This window comes from Corapipo altera, unplaced genomic scaffold (genome assembly GCF_003945725.1).
Source record: "Corapipo altera isolate COAL_440 unplaced genomic scaffold, ASM394572v1 55, whole genome shotgun sequence".
NCBI lineage: Eukaryota > Metazoa > Chordata > Aves > Passeriformes > Pipridae > Corapipo > Corapipo altera.
This window is the reverse complement of record NW_020884882.1, coordinates 14,194,269-14,212,832: the sequence shown is the minus strand read 5'-3', so window position 1 is coordinate 14,212,832 and position 18,564 is coordinate 14,194,269. Positions and strand designations below refer to the sequence as shown.

General features: G+C 49.7%; 1 protein-coding gene and 1 long non-coding RNA gene across 2 annotated transcripts in view; one reads left to right on the top strand and one right to left on the bottom strand.

The window, feature by feature from the left end:
• Positions 1-4,947: 4,947 nt before the first annotated feature.
• LOC113945975 lies at positions 4,948-17,520 on the bottom strand. The gene is made up of 2 exons (XR_003527244.1): positions 6,138-17,520; positions 4,948-5,310 (listed from the first exon to the last, which is right to left on the bottom strand). It is a non-coding gene; the product is annotated as an uncharacterized LOC113945975 (long non-coding RNA).
• A 558-nt stretch (positions 17,521-18,078) lies between these two features.
• RYBP (RING1 and YY1 binding protein) overlaps positions 18,079-18,564 on the top strand; it is a 43,809-nt gene continuing 43,323 nt past the window's right edge. The window contains exon 1 of the mRNA XM_027640654.1: positions 18,079-18,304. Coding sequence (XP_027496455.1) covers positions 18,273-18,304 — 32 coding nt within the window. The 5' untranslated portion in view covers positions 18,079-18,272. The remainder of the gene's footprint in view (positions 18,305-18,564) is intronic.

The window sequence follows — 18,564 nt, the reverse complement described above, 5'->3', positions numbered from 1 at the left end:
TGTATTGCTACTAGTGGAATTCCACCCTGCCCAGCCAGAGAGGGGAGCAGGATGAGGCCACTGGTGCTGGCTCTGTGTGAGTGCCTCTCTGTGATGTGTGTGGCCACCCATGTACACATGTGTGGAGATATATATATATATATATATGTATATCTGCTCTATACTATGCATCTGCTGAGGGCATGGAGCAGCAGCAGCTTCCCCTCTCGGGCTGTTGGATCCAGCATGGTGCATTTTCCTCTAACAACTCAGGACTGTGCAAAATGCTTAAAACCATATAGTGTGCAGTAGAAATAACAATAGCGATCTAAGAACTGGCATTCTAAAATAATAATTATTGCTGCTTCATTTCCTTTGTGCTGTTGTCATTGAGGCTGTGTGAGGGCTTTTTGGGGCAATTGGGAGAAGCAGAAGAGGACTCTGTATGTGACAACGACAGTCACACAACTGCTGGAGATGGAGGTTTGGTACAAGTTGATTGTCATTAATTCCCAATCAGCTAATGAGAGACAGTGTTGCTAGTGCCCTTTCATTGGTAACAGAGCTGGTAAGAGCCAGGCCTGGTGGTTCCTCTGATGCCAGGCAAGCCTGAGTGACTAGAAGGGCTCAGCACACATAACTACAGCTGGAGTCTCCCGTCTGTTTGAACACAGGGATGATCTGGTAGCATCCCAAAGCACCCAGTCTTTGGATGCTGTGCACCTCTCAAACTCACTAAGGCACCCACAAAGTGCTTGGAAATCCATCCCTTGAACAGACAGGATCTAATGGGAGTGTTCCAGGAGCACAAATGAGCACTGAAGTAGCAAAGCGTGTTATTCCAGCACAGCCGAAACTGTCAGGAGTGCCCCTGCTAAGGCTGGAGAGGCAGGTTTAATGCTTCTTTTGATACACAGCAGAAGCATTAATAGGAAGCAAGGAGCATTTATCAGACACCTGAAGCACTGGCCTCTGTGTGGCTGATGGGAGCCAGCTGCAAATGTTTATATGTGTGCCCTTGCCGGGGGAGCAGAGAGGAGATTCTTCTGCTGTAAGGAAGTGCTGTGTAAGCTGCAAGTGCATTTGGCTGGGGCTGCTGGGCTCTGGCCTGTGTCATCCGGGCTGGGCAGTGTGATGGGGCATTGCAGTGAGTCAGTGCTGGGCTGTGAATAAATGGCCAAAGGAAGCTCAGTGTAGGCCAGTTACAGAGCCCCATCGGGCAGAGAGCAGCTCTCCTCAGGCATTACACCAGGCTGACTCCATCACTTGGGGCAGCAAAGGGAAATCCCAAAGCAAGGATGAATTTTCTCTGCAGCATCTGGACTGCTTGGGTACATTGCTGTATCCAGCACTCACATGCCTCGCTCGCTCCTTTTTTGTTTTCCTGTGGGAAATAGCAGCACAAGCCTTCCTCCCGTGTCATGTGTCACCAGGGAGCTCACAATTTCCTTGTGCAGCTGGGAGCATCTCTTAGCAGTGCCAGCCATTTCACCCCCGCAGCGTGGCCCCTGGGTACCCGTGTTGTGGGAGACAGGAGCTGCAGGGCCCTCAGGAGCAGCCTCTCACAGATGTCATGATACCAGCCTGATCTGCACTGCCAGCTGTCATGTCCCCAGGCACCTTTCCTGTAAGAGGACGTGGGGGGACAAGTGCCACAGAAGCAGCAGCACCCACGAGCGCTGGGGATGGTCACCACGTTTGTCTTCTTGCTGCTCAGCCAAGCATCGAGTTCCACAGCTGCTCCCTGGATGCGGTTTAAAATCCTGTGCACACGTTATTGCCATGCTCCAAAAGGTATTTTGACAGGGCTCTGTGATAGACTAATTAGAAACAGTCACTTAAAATCCACATCTGAAATGCGTTGTGGAATTGAGGTTCAAGGAGTGCAGGTTTGCTACAGACACTGGATTCCTAAAGAACAATTTCCCACACCTAAATAATGATGTTTTCCATCATGTTACATCCATTAGCTATAACTTGGCAGTTGCATCCATCATAATATGGTATTTCAGGGAAATAAATGAGTGTATTTTTCTCTGTGAGAACCAAGGCAAAAATATCTTGCTGCTGAAATATCGAGCAGGTTTATACAGTTAGACCAAGTCCAGATTCTTGCTCTTATATGTTGATTCAGCCATTAACATGCAGCATAGACCAGTCTGCTTTCTCCTAACCCTGTAACTTCAGAACTAGCATCTTCATAGCTACTACTTATTAAGCTTGCTTTTAAACTATGCAATTAGCTTTCCAGCAATGTTATTAAACAATATCATGACTCTGCCAGAACCGGCCTGCCTGTATTTGTATCTGTTCCCAAATAGCCCAGGCACTTTTTAGTCTCCTTGCCTTGGGAGGGTGTTGGCTTTGCTTTTAAAAAGCATTCCAGTTGCGTTTCCCAAGTTGTTTCCCACCATGTGCCAGCAAGTCCCTGATTTTCTATTTCCCGAAGAGGGACTCGGGTAGTGCATTCCAGAAAGAAGAGTGACACAGCTCCACACACATATGCTTTCCCTGGTTTCCCCGTGCTGTTGATGGGAAGAGCATTGACATTCCCGTCGTACTCCGTCAGCGTCACTTCTGCTTTGCGTCGGAGCGGGATGTGCTGCTCCGGTGGGATGAGCCAAGGAGGAGGAGCGGAGGAGCGTTTTGCTGCGCCCCAAGCAGCACCCCTCACGTGTGCTGCCCGGGTGTCCCTGGGTGCCTGTCCTCTCTAATTTTTCTGTGTGTAAACCAGGAATGAGTGCAGATCATCGTCCATCGTGTGAAGGATTAACAGGCAGCTCGCAGTGCTGGCAGCACACGGAGCGCCAGGTAAAACCTGCCCCTTGCCCGTCTGAGGGCCTTACCCAGCACCTCCCAGGCTGGTGGGATTTGAAGTGGATTTACCACCCCCTGGAAGAAGGAGAGGGCCCGTCTGGGCTTGATTTAAAACTGGCCCAGGCTGCAGTTTAACTGCATCCATGAGGCTGCTGATGTGAAACTGATCCTCGCCTGGGAGGAGGAACCAGCGGCTCCCAGATTCTCCCCATGTCCCTGTGGGCTCTGCCTGGTTCCTCTGAGCCCCCCCGGCCCTTGGAAAGATGGTGCATCATCTGCTGGGGTGCAACAGAGTTGTGGCGTAGGTGGACAATACTGGATGGGAATGATCAGTCAAATACACCACTTCTTCAGTGCTCTGGCCACAGCATTTGCCAGCTGGGAATCCTTTTCCTAAATAACAGTGGGGAAAAAACTCATTGAGGATTGTAGTGGGCTGTCACTTTGCCTTGCTCTGTGGTGTAAAGGGGGGTGTACTGTGATGGAAAATCCTGTGCTGATTGATAAACATTACACAAACAGCAGAGAGTTTGGAAAATGTGCCAGTTAAAGATTTTTGGTGATATAATCACAGGATATTTAAAAAGCTTGATTCTCAGTGAGCCTAATCAAAGGGAAGTTACTGAACCTCAGCTACAAAGTGAGACCACATGCTGGAACAACACAAGCGCTAATCTCAGGCTTTAATAGACTACAAGAGCAAAAAATGCTCCTGGGACGACGGCAACAGACACTTCACGGGGCGAGTGAGCAGCAGAGAGAAGCAGGCTCTGGAATCAGCACCTTCCTCTTGCACACCGGCTGCTGACGCAGGAGATGGGAAACACCAACGGGATCTTCTGCTTCCAGCAGTGCTGCTCCCATTGATTTCTAAAGCAATAAAATTGGCCTTTAGTCAACCACTGTCAAGTTGCACAAAGCATATTTGATGGATTACACCTATCAAAACTTTTAGCGAGAGGAACAGTTACAATTAACAGGCTGCGTACAGGATCTTCTCCACAATTTTTTCCCTGACACCCTCAGTAATTACCTGCACTAAACATGCTGCTGCTGTGCAGGGGCTTGTCAATCAAGAGGCAGCTCAGACCCAGAATATTATAAATTCACTGTCATAAACTTTGCTGCCAGATTGAGGGAGAAACTCTGACAGAAGGATATGGAGCATCCGCAGGGCTTCGTATCCCTCTCTGTGCCCTTGTGGTTGAGGATGAGGAGGGAAATTACCCCGGAGCTGTGCCACACATACACCAGCTGAAAATGCCAGTACTTCCAGCTCTCCAGGAGAGCCATCCCACAATTACCTTATGTGAGCCTGGCAGTTCCCTCCACTGGAGAGATACAAGGTTATTAAGCAAATATGATTAATGAATAAAAGAACCTCTGGCATGCTGGAACGAGGCTCTGAGGCCTGTCGGGCTCCAGGAGGATTCGTCGGCTTGTGCTTTGGGAACTGTGCAGATTTCTGCAGTAATATGATTAACACGCTGTGTAATGGGCTAAATCCATCCCAAGTGTCCCTCCAGTTAAGCCTCTGTGTGGGCACCTGGGATGAATTTGGCCCTTTCACAGTGGATGCACTTGACAGAGCCATATTGCTGAGCTGGAAAAAAGGAGGGTACTGAGTTGCTGCTACAGCTGGGGAGGGAGATGGCAAAAAGAATGGAGAGGAGGGATGGATCTGGAAGGGATCCAGACCAGCCCCTGCCCTCACCACCCTCCCAAAGCACAGGGAGGGCTGTGGGTTGGAGCAGATGTGCCTGCTCTGCCATGCCTGCCATCCCCATGGACAGCTGCCACACCGTGGCACCTTCCAGCCAAAGCCATGGGACTTGGCCATGGGCTTGTCTGCCACGTGGCGCTGCCTTTCCCAGCTCCAGAAAATGTGGAGCTGCCAGACCTCGCCAGCTGGAGGAAAGGGAAGGATGGGGAGCGCTGCCTTCCTTATCTGCGGGGCCAGATTGTGAGCAGCTGTGGGCAGATAAAGAGCGATGGAGATCGGCTGGAGGGAGGCGTTTGCTTCCCCTGCAAAGCAAGCTCTCTCTCCCTTTTCCCAGTATATTCTGGCAGCAGCTTGGCTGCCTTCTGGGCAGGGAATCTTCTCTGCTGCAGGGGTAAGAGCAAGGGGATGGATGATGTAAGAGCAGGAACTTGAGTGACTGATTTCAGTTTATTTGCAGGCTACTGCTTTATCTCGCCCTGTCGGGGCTGCTGCTTCATCCTGTCACCCGGGATGGATGTCCCCCAACACAGTGTCCAGGCTTGGCCACAGGGTTTGCTCTGGTATTGGAATGTTCTTTCATAAGTAGGCTCTGTCTTGCTGTCATGTCCTGTACAGCATTAATTGCAATATGATATTTCTTACCCCTTCCAATGTACCTTCCATTTTGGACGAGTTCCATGTTTTTGTGCTGTTTTAATAATTTCCAGCAAGTGCCTTTGTTTTGCAGCCTCAGATAGTTTCATGCACATGTTCACTGTGGTCCCTTGCAGTTCACTTCAGTCTTGTAATTCCTGAGTGATCGCAAGGAATCAAGTCATTTAGAGGAACTGCCTAGAAAGGGATTAATCGCAACCAGACCTCGTTAAAATCCCGTTGCCACACCAATTCCCCACACTTACAGAACCTGACCACAGTGTGAAAATTGATATTTATGCTGAGGAGTGTCAATGCACTGCCTGTGCACCGTTCCCTGAGTTACTGTCCTCTGGGCTTTGAACTCTGGGGATGCAAATGAGATGTGCTGCTCAATTTCCAAGCCCCCAAAAATGAAATAACTGCCCACCGAGGCACCAAATGTGATCAGCACATTAATACCACTGGATTCTGTGGATGATCAGCCTGTAGCTTTAAGTTGTTGCCTGATTTCTTGCAGCCCAGTTCCTGCACACTTGTTGAACTGGATGAAAACAGTAGAAGAACAGCCAGATTTTGTGATAGGAATTGAAAATCTGCTCCTGGGAGTAACTTAAAATTAAGTTCATTCTTTTTGGCCTGTGGTCTCCCTCCATCCTGCTGGCTAATGGGGGACAGCCTTGGTGCACTGGTGACAGATTTCCAAGGAGTCCAAAACCACTGGGGAGAGGCAATGTGACCCTCCTGGGGAGCTCCTGGGGACCAGTCTTTTCCCTGGGCATCACATCCCTCAGCTGGTTGAAGACAGCTCCTTCCCAAAGCCTGGGATGGGTTTCAGAGTTTGTTGAAAATGATAAAAATCTCTCTTAGCTACCAGGATTGTGATGCAACAAAACAGAAATTTTTGTGATACTCTCTACAGTGGAAAAACTCTGCAAAAGAAGTGTCTGTTGGCTTTGGAAGTAGCTTGCTCCAATACTCTTACCAGATGGCCGGCGGCTCCCAGCGAGTGGCTGGTCTGTACTTGCAACCCTTTAGTTCCTGTGGAGACCTGAGTGTTTTGTTAGGAAAAAGCAAGTTCTGTCTGAGACGTTGGCCATGGCCTCTGGGGCTTGCAGGGTGCAGGAAGGGAGAGTGGGAGCCTGACACTCCACACCTGGCAGGGCACAGGCTGCCCAGCCTCATGCAGTACCCGAGGCATTGGCATGACATTTATACTCTGCAGCTCTTCCATGGGTTGCTGCTGTGGCCTGGGTGGAGCATCTTGCTGAAAAGGATGCCAAGGCACACGCACTGGAGCAGGGGCAATGGGAGCTGAGAATTCTGATGATTGTGATGTGACCAGTAATGGATCTCTTAACGTAGTCTGTGCAACTAGGGAAGACAGGTTTATTTCTGTACCTCTCAGGAGACAGGCTGAAGCTATTATAAAGTTATTAAGCTAATATTATACACAGGTATTAAGGCTGAATGAAGAAGTCAAGTGATTTGAGGGTGTATGACAGAGAAACCTCAGAGGTGTGCAGAAGACAGAGGAAGAGATGGTGAGGCATTTACAGTGGGAAGGGGCTGGTTTAGCTGTGGGATCAACCAAAGCTAGAGAAGATAAACCGTAAGTCACCTCTGAGCTCTTGACAAGGTGTGTAAACCATTTCCTTCTGCCATCTGGCTGATTTGTGAGGATTCCTACAGGGAGGTGAGCCCAAGAGCTGGCCCTGTGCTGAGGACACACTACTCACCAGATCACTAAATGCTATTGTGCTCTGCAGTGTGAGCAGAGACCAGCCAAGCTCCAAAACTCAGAGAAAAGCCCACCTGGGGTTGCACTTGTTATTGACCTCTGCAAAAATTCTGTCCTAGTCTGCAAAGCTTGTGTTTTTTGGTGTGAGGAAGTGTGCAAAGTCTTTAAGGTCTGAATTCAAATAGGCAGCTGGAGGACATAAGCTTGGTGAGAAAGGAGGATGCTAGGTGGAGTTGGCATGTGGAGAGGATGCCTCAAAACCCAGTGTGGGTGGTGTCTTGGATCCAGTCAGAGCTCAGAAACTCTGAACACAGTGGGATATAGCAGCTGGATCTTTTTCCAGCAATCTGAGCATCCACCACAGGGAGCAGAGCCAGGGCTGTGACACACGAGTGCAAAATGTTAGTCAGAAAGGACAAATGGAATGTGAAAAACCACCAGAAACTCCCAAAGTGGGTCAAATTCTTGATGCATCTAACAATAGCTGTAGGACGGGAAGGACAGGGTCGACTTGGTTGCGTGCCCTCCTGTGCCTCCTAAAACTTGGGCTCAGCTGTGGGCCTGACTCCATCGCGGTGCAATTCAAAGCAGGTGGCTGAAATCGTGGAAGCCACAGGCTCCAGCTCTGCCTCCTCCACCCGGGGCCTGCCTGGCATAATATTATCTTCACGCCTGAGCGAGGAGGACTTGGCTTATTAAACTTGCAAACCTGCCTTGCGCTCGCCCTTGGGTATTCAGGGCTGACGGGTCTCTGGGGCAGGATGCTCTAATGCTACTTTTACGCCACGTCTACCGCAACGAGGCCTCCTTAATTGGCTTGTGGTTCCCACCAGCACTGCCAGCAAAGAGCAAGCGATGGAGAAAAATCTGCCAGCACCACAGCTCCCGCTCGGTGTTGGTGCATCATTAGCTCACATGTTGTCTCTCTCCCCAAAGACAAACATGCTGTGTAGCCAGAAAGGTCTGCGGGGAGGATGTGCTGCAAAATCCAAGCACGAGAAGTGGAGGGAGGGCAGAGGCTGTTCTCATCCACAACACATTCCCCTGCTCGGTCTGGTTTCTCCCCTCCACTGAATCCTTGCAGTGAAATTTCCTTTTTTTCCCCCTCTCTGTTTGTAAAAGAACAGCCCCCCCCTTCCTTGCTTTAATCACTTTAAAACAACCCCAGAGGAGCGAGACTTGGGTAAATAAATGTGGGAACCAGGGGAGTTCTTGAACTGTTAAAAAAATCAATATAAATCAGAGTAACCTTGCCCTGATGTCTTCCTTATCACCTCTGAAGCTCTACCTGCCTTTGTCTAACAACAATCTCAGTTAATTAGATAATTAATCTAATTATCTAATTAGGTGGAATCACTAATAGCTATTCCACCTAATTAGGCCAGTGGCTGTATCTCAGCAGTGGTGGTTCACTCTTTCTGGCTAACCCTGCACCTTCTGCCTGAAACCAGGCTCTGACACAATTCAAGCTCTTTGTTTGCTTTAACCAAAACCACCTGGAAACGGCTTTTCATTTTTTTACTCAGGCTTTCCTTGAATGAAAGCAAGGTGGCCAGTTGGAAAGTAGAAAAGGAAGCTCTTAGACGATTAATTTTTTTAGCAATGGATGCAGGAAGCTCTTCATTGTTTTAATTCATTCTCCTGATGTAAGATTAATTTTAGCTTTGAACACAACAACCTATTATGAATTGATCCTAGGAAAGCATACTGCTCTGAGGCTGGGGAAACAACATAAGTAGCTTTTTCCCCCCTTTATTTGGACAAGTCTAGCTAACTCATGGCTGCAGTCCTTCCCTGCAGAAACACAGGTTGTTCTCTTGCTGCAGCTTTCCCAATCTGTCCTATGTGTGACAGCACGAGGGAGCTGCCCAGAATTAAAACCAGCCTAAGGCCTTTGGTTCCCCTGGCAGCAGGGTCCCACTGCTCATCTCTGCAGGGATGCTGTAGTTTGCAGCACCACCACAGTAGTTTTGGACCAGTCATGGCAGCACCTCTGTCCCCTCAGGAGCTGTAGGTGCCTTTGGGGCTGCAGAGCCACCATACGGCACTCATGGGTTTATTTTCCCCTTAATGCCTAAATTGGATTTAAGGGCATCTTTGTACATTCCAAAACAAATCAGCAGCTGTCTGCAAACCAGGTAGCCAGACTTGGCCCTGAGAAGAGATTGATGTGCTCACGCTTAGCACGCAGAGCTCTGCTTTCTCAGGATCTCACCTTGTGCACCAAAGCACAGGAAAAGCCATTCAACATCTGAGCAGTCAGGAATTTAGGCTCTTCCTGTCCCAGGAACGTTTAGTGGCTCACACCATCACTGTCTGCTGCTGGAGAGCCTTGCTGGAGCCCCTCACACCTACAAGCCACAGCAGGCACCACTTGGTGCAGCACACAGGGAAGGACTTGGATTCAGAGTCCCTGGGAACCCTCGTTGGAGTCTAGATGAGGTAAAATGGCCAGGTAGGTTCTGCAACAGCATTTCTAATGTAGACCCCCTTCTCTCACCTGGAAATGCTTCCTTCCTGTAGTGGTCCCAGGTTAATCTGCTGCAATAGCATCAAGACCTATGATCTGGTTCTGGGGAGAGTCTTGCTCCTGCCTACATCCTCCTGCATGACTGGAATGATGGGCAACACATGAATCTATGGCTTTTCATTTTGCTTTCTCTGTATTTGATTTGCTTGGGGTTTTTTTTGTTTGTTTTATTTAATATGTATATATATCTCAAGCACCATAAAATGTCTCCGTGGGGTAGTTTGATTTTTCTTAAAAAAAAAAAAAGTTATATATTTTATATATATATATATATTTTTTTACTGCTTGAAGCAAAGTTGTCTTGGCATTCTCATTTTGAAACCCCCATATTGAGGTGTTTATTACAGCGTCATTTAGTTAGAAAATTCACGTTTAGTTGAAACTTGGCAAATGTTTTTTGGCTTGAAGCAAGTTTTCTTTTGAAGGAGTTTACTATTAAGTGTTTAAGGTTTTTTTTTCCTTTCTCTCAATTTTTCTTTTGAAAAAGCAACACCTTCCAGAACTGGGTTCAGAAGCAGAAGGCCAGCTCTGCAGCAAGTGTGAAAGCTGCGAGTCGAGCACAGAGCTGCAGCCATTCATGCTTTTTTCTGACATCTGTTGAGGGAATGAGAGGAAGGGAATTCGGCTGTACTCTACGAGAAAAGAGGCTTTTCTGTTGTTGTTGTTGTTTTGGTGAGTCTTGAGTAGCTGCACTCCCACCAGATGCCAGTGATCCTAACACCAGCTGCACAGAGCACAGCATCTCTGACTGCCTGGAGCTGGTCCCTTCACGTCCCCCAGAGCGAGCCAGATTTGCTGTACCTGGAAGAAAACTGAGTGTGCAGCAGGCTTGTTGCTGCTCTGTAACTTAGATGTGTACTGAACAACAACATTCCTGGCAGGGGCTGGGATCATGTTGTCACTGTTCCACTGGAGTAAACGCAGTCAGTGCTGATCTGGTTTGTGCTGTGGCCTCAATATCGATGACACAGTCAATGCTTTATACTCACAAACTTTCCTTCTTCTTCAGGTGTGCAGACCCATCTTTTTTAACGTGAGGACGTGCAGATAGATAACTGGGTTTATATAACCTGTGCCAGCAAGCTGCACATCCCACAGAGCCAGGAGCAGGAGTCACCTACACGGTCCTCTATTGGACAGCAAGGCTTTCTTCATCCCTGCCCTGCAGGGAGAACCCTCTACGAGGCCAAAGGAGTGTGTGCACAGAGCTCTTGTGGGGAGGCTCTTCCACATGCCATATTTCCATGTGCGAGGAACAGCCCAGAAGATGGCATTTGGCACCAGGGGGAAGGGGCTGTTGCTGCCCAGGAGAGCCCAGTGTTGCTGCCAACCTCCTCTGCCCCTTTTCAGGCTGCAAGCTGAAGGTGAGGATGAGGATGGGCAGAGCAGACAGATAGACCTCAGACAGCTCATCAGTGGGACCAGCCTTTGTGGCCTTGTGTCTACATACGGAGGTGGACACACATCTCCAGAGAGAGACAGGACCTCCCTGCTGCCTGAGCCTGTTTCTAGACCTAAATCCAAAAGGGATGTCTTCTGAGATTCTGAAATATTGTAGACAGGGCTGAGGGTTGGGGTTTTTTCCCCAGTTTCAAGAAGCAGCCAGAAGTGGGAGTACAAAAGTCTCCAGAGTGAGCCTGCTTTCTCTGGCTCTACCTTGCAAACTAGGGACGTTTGAGGAGGTCTGATAATTGCTCTTACTCTTGCTTATTTATCAGCTTAGTCTCCACCCGAGGGTGTTCCCAGTGCCCTACCTGAGCTGGCTTTGCTCGCACCACCGTGCTGGCTGACTGCCACAGCAGTGCTCACTGTGATAGGACAAACCAACATTGGTACTTTTGGTCCTGTGCTTCTGGTGCTTTTTTAAATATTTTCCTGTGCCGTTGAAGTTGCCACAACAAAATTGTGTTTGTGCTGTGAAGATGCCAGCTGGTTACCACCATTTTGTACCACAGATAGAACAATTTCACTGCAATATTTAAGATACTTACCTAGAATACCTGTGGTTGGGCAAGTGTGGATTTGGCTTTATCTGTGCTGGGGCTTTTCAGCCCCTTCCCTAACACACAATTCACTTAGGTGATTGAATTGCAATGTTGATTTTCTCCTCCCCCCTTCATGTTACCCTATTTTTTTTTTTAATATTTTATTAGGTGTTATTTTTTGACACTGTGCTCCCATGCATCATTGCTATGCAGATGTTACACAGATCTACTGACCATTTTCCACTTGCTGTGTTTCACTAGTCTGTTCAGCAGCTTTGTGTCTTTCCTCATCGCAGGCTTCAACACTCTACAAACAGCATGGACCTAGAAGATCAAGGTGCTTTTTCCTGGTTGCCAGCATCTAACCCAAAGGGGGAGGCAGATTTGGAGACATTGCTTGTTTCTATGGATAATAATCAATAAGACCCATTAGGGAGACAAGTACATACATCACTAAACTTTGACCTCTGCTCTCCAGAGCAGTCCCAAGATGCCTATTCATATGCTGGTGACATCCAGATTGCGCTGTTGCAAAAGCCTCTTTGCTTGGGAAGGGATTACAGATTTAAATGGCACAGCCTTTGCTATCTGCAGAGTACAGCGTGCAGGATGCTTAGCTAGAGCCTCTAGTTTTTGTTGGCTTTCTTTTCTACTCAGCCAGTTTTATATTCAACACTGTTGCACGCAGAGTGTTTTATGCCTCTCTACCTTTCAGGCTGTTTTTCACTCCAGTCTGTCTGGCATTTTAAGGGTTTACAGACCCTGGAGATTCTTGGCACTGGCTGTTGCTTGCATATTGCTCCTCATCTTTCAGATCCTTTTTCTCCTACGTTGCTCTTCGGCGGGCTGTTTCTGATAGAAAGGTTTTGGCTCGCTGTTTGAAGTTCCTGATAGTCGGCATTTGATCACTTGCTAATTCAGTTCTAAAACTTTTTTCCAAAGAAACCATGAAACACTATCTAAAAATAGATTAAAAGGAAAAAAAAAAAAGGAAAACTTTAAAAATACCCTTATTTTGCTGAATACAGGAAGTTTTAAGTTTTCTGGGAGGAAAAAAAACCACATACCAAATTTAGAAGCAAATCGGAAATCCCTGGGTGTTTGAGAAATCCATTTCTAGGCACAAGAGCTGGATGAAGAGTTTTCGTCTCCCTGTACCTCTCCCCTTCCCTTGAGAGAACATCTACTGAAATCTGTTGGCTGGGAATGAGTCAGATGAGATTATTTGGTGTGGGTGGGTGAGGAAGGAGAATCAGGACTCTGGTGACAGCAGTGGGATCTGACCTCAGCGGGATCACAGGGGCAGGAGGGACTATGTGAGCTGCTCCGCTGACTCCTTCTGTAAGTGATCAAAGTCCATCTTTACATTGAGTGCCTTTGCTCCTCCCACTGTAAAGCTGTTTCTGTTCCTTGTTCCTCTGAAGGTTAGAAACAGATGTCTAGTTTCCAGCCCACATGTCCAGCATGGATCAGTTGTGCTCTTCATTCTTGTCTGCTGGCTCTTTTGTTGCTGCAATGCGCTGCCTCCTTCCCCAGTGTATTTTAGAGTGGTCATATCTCCTCCCAGCCTTTGTTTCCTTAGGCTGAGCAAGCTGAGTTTGTAGAGACTCCTCTCGTAAAATAGGCTTTCTGTCCCTCTTACCATCCTAGAAACTCTTCTCCATGCTTGAATGCATTTTTTTTTTCTTCATCTGGAGAATTCCAACAAGGTCTTGCCTGCGAACTGCTCAGTGGCATTAAATGCTTCCCTGTCTCTATTCATTGTTACTTCTGATAACCCCTGCTTGACGTTGACCTTTTCAGGAGGTAAGTCACACCCATGGCACAAAAACACCTCTGAGAGAGCTCTTGTCCCTCCTGGGTGCCACACCAATGAGCTTCTGCTTGAATTGAGAAAGTTTGATTACAAGCACCCAGCTGTCAAAGTCGGTAACACCGTATTTCATCCCATTTCCATTTTTCTCTCTCAAAGTTATTCTCTTCTTCCACTGTGACATTGTTCTTCTCATTTTCAGGTTATAAGCACAATCTTTCCTTTTCCTAATGGGGTTCACTAAAGAAAATATCAAGTAATGGTCATCCCAAGGTGGTTTTATGAGGGCCTCTACCAATGATCTCTCCAGCTCCTCCTTGCTCAATCCCTTGCCCACTTTGCTACGCTTGTGCTCCCAGCACAGCTAAAAATATCCCATCTGACCCTGCATCCAACTCTTTACTGAAGTCTGGAAAATGGAACACTGCGTGATAACTTTTCCTTATCATTTGTTTCTCTCCCACAATTATCAGCGAAGTCTCTGAGTGTCCCTGTATTAGTCCAAGATGCTTGTTAATTCAGTACGTTTTTCTGGAGCGTGCATAAATCTCTGTGGTGCACCAGGGCCATCCATCAGCCAGCTCTGTGTTTACACAATCCCCAGCACAACGCTTTCCCCAAAAAGCTTATGAACTCAGCCTGGGCCACATATTCAAAGATGTTGTCAAGTGCTAAGTGAGACTTCCAGGAGTAGTTTCCTCTTGACTTCTCTCTGACATTGGCATCCGAAGCCGAGGGCAGTTAACGCTGTGCTTTGAAAGCAAGAGAGGGTGCAGTTTGTCGGCCACCAGTGCCCCTGGGCTTTCTGGTTTGGTATTTTATTTTGTGGTGAAGACTTCCAGGCTTCTGAGCACAGGCTCCTGCCTTCCTTGCCAAGGATGCTCGTATGTATGGCAAACATTATGCTGCTTTGTGTGAAGTCTGACGGCTTTCACACAGCCTCTTTTTCTTCCACCCCTGGATAGTTTCTCCTCATCCTGGAAACCTGGGGAGGCTAAACACATTTAATCCTCTTCAGGAGGACATGGGCAGAATGAATGCTGGCTGTTAAGGTGCTCCTGTGTAGCTGGTTCACCATTTCTACCCTCAATTGCTAATTTCCCTTTCTACCCACTTCTACTAAAAGGTGCTAATTGTGTGGTGGATACTCAACTTCCCTGACCCATAGAGCAGCAGCATCACTTCTGATCCTTTTAGCTCCAGCTAAACTAATAGAGGGATCTGTGTCCTGAGCCTGATTCCAACTCCTATGTAAGAAATTCCTTATTAAATCCACAGAAAAGTAATTTCCTAGTGGTTAGACTTTGGGCTGTTCAGGGCACCAGTCACTTCTGAGAAGTTACGCACATCTGATGCGAAATTACAAAAATGTGTGTTTACCACAGTGACCAAGGGGGCTGAGAAGCTCAAGTTAATATTTATATTTGGCATTGAACCCTATGCACAAATACTGACTTTGGCTGAGTGTAGCACCCCAGTTTATTTTAAAATCCTTTTATATCGATCGTCCAGGTGTGAGAAATTACCCCCGTGCTCTTGGCACTCCAGGTTTTGGAGGTCTCACCACTCTGAAGAGGCTCCTAACAGGGTGCTAAGCTCAGAAGTGCATCTCTGAGCATCCCTGCCCAGCTGCTCTGTGGAGGTTATGGACTGATGGACTGTCAGTTTGGACTGTTGTCTGTTTTCAGGGCTGAAACAAGGAAGCAGGAGTAGCTGTGATGCTGTTGGGGTGAGGGGGATGTCGAGCTGGTGCAGAGGGGTAACGATGCTCCATCTGTCTCATCCCAATATCTCCATAGCTGACATGAAAAGGGTGTACTGGAGTCACTGCTCCAGAGCTCCCAGCACAGGCTGTGTCACCCAGATTTGCCCAAGAGGTTTGTGCCCTATCTCCCAGCCCCTTGAGCCTGCCTGCCCTGCCTGTCATGCACTGGAAGCATCTGCAACCAGTGTCTCTTTACAAGGTTTTTGTCATTAAAAATACACATAGTGAGGGAAGGGGAGAGGTGGAAAGAAGTGGGTTAACAGGATCCTCTTGAGAGTACTCTCAAATAAGCACACATTTGGCATAAATGAGAAAGTGGCGTCTTCTGGATGCAAGGGTAGGAATTCCTTCAGGTGGGTTTACCACCAGCTGAACATCACTGTGGAGTTCAAAACATTTAGCTGGAATAAGTTTGGGTTGAAAGCTTGTGCCGTAGATTCCTGTGTGAGCCTAGAAATTTAGAAATTTACTCTTTTTCAGTCCAGCTTGCTGGAGTTAAGGAGAAGTGCTAAATAACTTGCTCAAGACTGCCTTGTGAGGACATGAGAGCCCAAACTCCATTAAAAATCCCCAAATGCTCAGTGGGATGTGCTGCCTGTGAATTTTGAGGGCAGCAGGACAACTCACTGTATGAAAGAAATATCCCAGCCAGGCACTTGTCATGTAGTTTGACTATCTTTTCAGCCCTGACTGCTGCCAGTGGTTCCTGTCTTGGTGCGTTGGTGTCTGGAGGGGTCAGCAGGGAAGTGCTGCCTGCACGATGCAGCATCCCATAAGCTTTGGCTGGATCAGCCCACCAGTGGCCACAACACTCCTGCAGGAGCCCTCTGTGAAGGAAGAGACACCAAACTGTGGCTCCAAGGGTGTTTATTATACTGGGAACGCTCACCTCCCAATGGATGTACGTATTGAATGAAATCACGCTATGCTTGGGTTGCCAAGTTTTTAACATGTGACTTTGAAAGCGTCATTTGCTGAGGAAGGAAGGTTTCCAGTGGAAATTGATAATGAAGGATATAGTAGGTTTTTGGAAAGAAAACAAGTTTTGCTATGAAAACAGCAACGCTGAAACTTTTTTGAGGACATAAATTGCTTTCTAAAAATGGGCCACAGCTCCTTGGCGTTTCCACAATATTTTACTCTGTGCCTATGGTGGCTGTTGCTCTGCTTAACACAACAATGTGGAGGTAAGAGAAGCACCTGTGGCAGAAAACAGGAGATGGACCAGGAGCATCTCCTGAGTCAAAATTTCAGTGCTTTCTGCCTTTCTCTTCTTCTTCTCAGGTTCTCCACTGACCTTGTCCCCAAACACAGTGTATTCTTGTCCCCGTAAGCACCATTGCCATGAAGTTTTGGCAGCAACTGCATACCGGGTCTCTGTGCTTACCAGACCCCACAAGCACTGCTGAGCTCCTGTTCCCACACAGATTCCCAAAGCAAACGTTACTGCTATAATCTAAAAGAGCAAAAAATGTTTGGAAAACAGCAGATGCAATGGGAAAATGACACTTCCTACGTGTGATAATTGTGCAACCTTAACTCTGCCCTTGGAGTATGTCAGCGTCTTGCTGTATTGTTCAAGGAACTTGTGTGGCTTAGTAAAAAGTCATTGGAAGTCTGTTTGGAAATTAAAGTAGTTGGTGGAGGTGCCAGCATGGGTTAAACTACCTGTGTGGGGATGAGGGGGCTGGGTAGAGTAAGTGGATTACATGCAGCTATTAAATACGGGAGGTGAGTCTGTCAGCATGGTTTCACTGTTGAAATGGGCATCAGTGGACAGGAAAAACCCTCTGTGGCTCGTGTATGAGTCCAGATTACTAAAGCTGTAATGCACAAACCATCGTTGTGTTGCCTCCTGCCATGGTAAGTGCCTATCCTGCGCCTTAAGCTGCTTATATTGGTTTCCTTTTTAGTAACAATTTTCTTTATTTTTTCCTTTGTATTCAGCCATAGGTCAACTTTGCTCAGGCCGTCTCCACACTCACCTTGCAGCCCCGCTCACCAGGCTCTCAGGTACAGCCCTGTCTGGGCTGTGCCTTGCCTGGGGATGGGGTTTGCTCCTCACTGGTGGGAGCTGTTAGTTTGGCTTAGTCGCCACTGAGAAATTGGGAAAGCACGGTAAAAAAAAGTCTGCCCTGCAAGACGTGTGGCCAAACCAACTTTTGTCTTTACCCATCGCTCCTTGCCCCGTCCTCTCTCAGACTGTTGGTGGCCCCCAAATCCTCCATCCACCAATGCTGAGGAACTGTCCCTGACTGAAAGGGGGTCAGCAATGACGGTGACAGCTCATCCTTGGCATGTCCAGCCTGCCATCCCAGCGCTTCCACAGGCCCCAGCGGGGAACCTGGGGGCAGAACTGCTGCTTTTGGGAAATGCCACCTTTTGGGAAATGCCACTGTTCACCACCTTGGGAGTTTTGCAGATCCACAGCTCGTGCTTGGTGCAGTCGACACTGAGGGATTTGTGGGAACGTTTCTGGGAGCAGCACTACGGCAGCGCTGCGGGCCAGTGACCTGACCCCGGGCGGGGAGGCAACTCGTGAAGGGGGCGGCCGAGGCACTCGTGAGGGCAGCGGGGGCCCGGCCCCGAGGTCAGGGCACGGAGCAGGAGTTGGCTCCTGCTGCCCGGCCCCTCTGGTACTCCCAGTGCAGGCACCGGGCGGGCGAGCCGGGTCTGGCCGCCCTTCCCCTCACGGAGCCGCCCCCCGTCCCCCGCCGGGACCCGCCGCCCTTCAGGCAGGACGGGTCCCGCCCGCAGCCGCCCCGCGGGGGGGCTCAGCCCCGCTCCCCCGGGGACGGGCGGACGGCGAGTCCCGCGAGGGGGAAGGGAAGGAAAAGAAGGGGCCACCGCGGACTGCCCGGAGCCGGAGCGCTCCCAGCGCGGCGGGGTCCCAGAGCGGGGGGGGGAGCGGCCCGAGGGGCTCTGGGCCGGGGCGGGGGTGGGACCTGCCGGGGGCGGCGCGGGGGGCGCTCCCGGCTCCCTCCCCGCTCCCTCCCCGGCAGGGCCGGCGGCGGGGCCGCCCCCATTGGCCGCGGCGCGGCGGCAGCTCCGCCCGCCGGAGCGGCGCGGCGCGGGGAGGGAGAGAGGGAGGAGGAGGAGGAGGAGGGAGGGCACCGGGGTGCGCTGCGCTGCTAGTCCGGAGCGGAGCCTGGCAGCGGCAGGAGCGGCGGCGCGGGGTGCGCAGCAGCCGGAGCCTGCTGGACGGAGGCAGCCCCGTCCCCCCCCCCCCCGCTCCTCCCTCCCCTCGCCTCTTTCTTTGTGCGCAGGGCAGGGGCGGCCCCGATCCATGGTCATGGGCGACAAGAAGAGCCCGACCAGGTGAGCGGGGGCGCGGGGGCGGGCGGGGAGAGGCGGTAAGATGGAGGGAGCGCGGCGGGGCGGCCCCAGCCCCGGCCGAGGGGATGGCGGCGGGTAGGCCCTGGCTGGCGGCCGCCGGCGTGTGCTCGGCCGCGGCGGGGGGGAGGCGGCGAGGGGCGCCTAAGATGGAGGGAGCGAACGGGGAGGGGGCGGCGAGCCCGCGCCGCCCCGCCAGGTACGGGGGGGGGGGGGGGGGGGGGGGGGGGGGGGGGGGGGGGGGG